The sequence below is a fragment of the Onychostruthus taczanowskii genome, unplaced genomic scaffold, assembly GCF_017590055.1.
Source record: "Onychostruthus taczanowskii isolate IOZ18803 unplaced genomic scaffold, ASM1759005v1 scaffold13, whole genome shotgun sequence".
NCBI lineage: Eukaryota > Metazoa > Chordata > Aves > Passeriformes > Passeridae > Onychostruthus > Onychostruthus taczanowskii.
Window position 1 is genome coordinate 11,396,588 of NW_024498462.1, and position 1,791 is coordinate 11,398,378.

The 1,791-nt window shown below is 67.7% G+C and overlaps 1 protein-coding gene across 1 annotated transcript; it reads left to right on the forward strand.

Annotated features, from left to right (window-relative positions):
• The first annotated feature begins 287 nt into the window (after positions 1–287).
• POU3F4 (POU class 3 homeobox 4) lies at positions 288–1,526 on the forward strand. The gene is given in 2 exon segments (XM_041396555.1): positions 288–739; positions 742–1,526. Coding segments are annotated over 2 exon segments (1,023 nt in total). The 5' UTR covers positions 288–337; the 3' UTR covers positions 1,363–1,526.
• Positions 1,527–1,791: the final 265 nt, after the last annotated feature.

Sequence of the window (1,791 nt, forward strand, 5' to 3'; positions counted from 1 at the left end):
GGCGCTCCCCATTTAAGCTGAGCCCCCCCCGCGGGCCCCGCCGCTCCCCGCCCGGCGCGGAAGGAGTTAAGCGGCGGGGCCGCCTCGCGCCCGGCCCCCGGTGCCGGCGGAGTGATTCACTTCCTGCCTCGCGCCCGCGCGGCCCCGCGGCCCCGCCCCGCAAGGGCTCGCCCCGCCCTCGCACAGCGCCCATTGGTGGGCCCGACCGGCGGCGCGCCCCCATTGGCCGGCGCGGGTGCCAGTCGCGGCGCGGCCGCCGCCGGGCCGCCGTGCCGGTGGATGTCAAAGGCTGGCGCGGCGGCGGCGGCACAGTATAACTCGTGGGGCTGCCGCGGCCATGGCCACAGCCGCCTCCAACCCCTACGGCCTGCTGGGCGCCGGCGCGCTCGCCCACGCCGAGGGCGCGGGCATGCAGCAGGGCAGCCCGTTCCGCAGCCCGCAGAAGCTGCTGCAGAGCGAGTACCTGCAGGGCGTCCCCGGCAATGGGCACCCGCTGGGGCATCACTGGGTGACCAGCCTGAGCGACGGCGCGCCCTGGCCCGCGGCGCTGGCGGGCGGCCCGCTGGAGCAGCCCGACGTGAAGCCGGGCCGCGAGGACCTGCAGCTGGGCGCCATCATCCACCACCGCTCGCCCCACGTCTCCCACCACTCGCCCCACGCCAACCACCCCAGCGCCTGGGGCGCCAGCCCGGCGCACAGCGCCTCGCTGGCCGCCCCCCCCGCCGCCGCCGCCGCCGCCGCGCCGGCCAGGGCTTGCACCCGGGGCTGCGCGGCGAGGCCGGCGGCGAGCACGGCGAGCTGGGCGGCCACCACTGCCAGGACCACTCGGACGAGGAGACGCCGACCTCGGACGAGCTGGAGCAGTTCGCCAAGCAGTTCAAGCAGCGCCGCATCAAGCTGGGCTTCACCCAGGCCGACGTGGGGCTGGCGCTGGGCACCCTCTACGGCAACGTCTTCTCGCAGACCACCATCTGCCGCTTCGAGGCCCTGCAGCTCAGCTTCAAGAACATGTGCAAGCTGAAGCCGCTGCTGAACAAGTGGCTGGAGGAGGCCGACTCCTCCACCGGCAGCCCCACGAGCATCGACAAGATCGCGGCGCAGGGGAGGAAGAGGAAGAAGCGGACCTCCATCGAGGTGAGTGTCAAGGGCGTGCTGGAGACGCACTTCCTCAAGTGCCCCAAGCCGGCCGCCCAGGAGATCTCCTCGCTGGCGGACAGCCTGCAGCTGGAGAAGGAGGTGGTGCGGGTCTGGTTCTGCAACCGGCGGCAGAAGGAGAAGCGCATGACCCCTCCGGGCGAGCAGCCGCAGCACGACGTGTACTCGCACGGCGTGAAAACGGACACGGCCTGCCACGACCTCTGACCGCGGGCTCCGGCCCCGGGACTGCCCGGCCGCGGCACGGACTGCCCGCCTTGTGGGCTTTATTAACTTATGGTTTCGGGAGACGCGGCGAGGGGTCCCCGCCCGCCGCCGCCTCGGCAATATTTTTTTTTTTTTTTCCTCTCTCCGACCTTTCCGCTGGTCACACACGGTGTTTACTCGCAGACGAGGTTTGTTTTCGGTCTCTGCTAGGACGAAGGGAAAAAAAAAAAAAAAAAAAAAAAACTCCACCAACCCCCACCGCAAAACAAAACCCACGCAAAAAGGAAGAGAAAAGAAAAACCGAGAAAAAAAAAAAGAAAAAAGGGAAAACCCACGGAAAAATAGAAAATTAAAAAAAAAAAGAACGAAAAACCCGACAGAAAAGGAAAGACAGATGTGTGCCTATGAATAACCTTCCAGCGCCTTGGT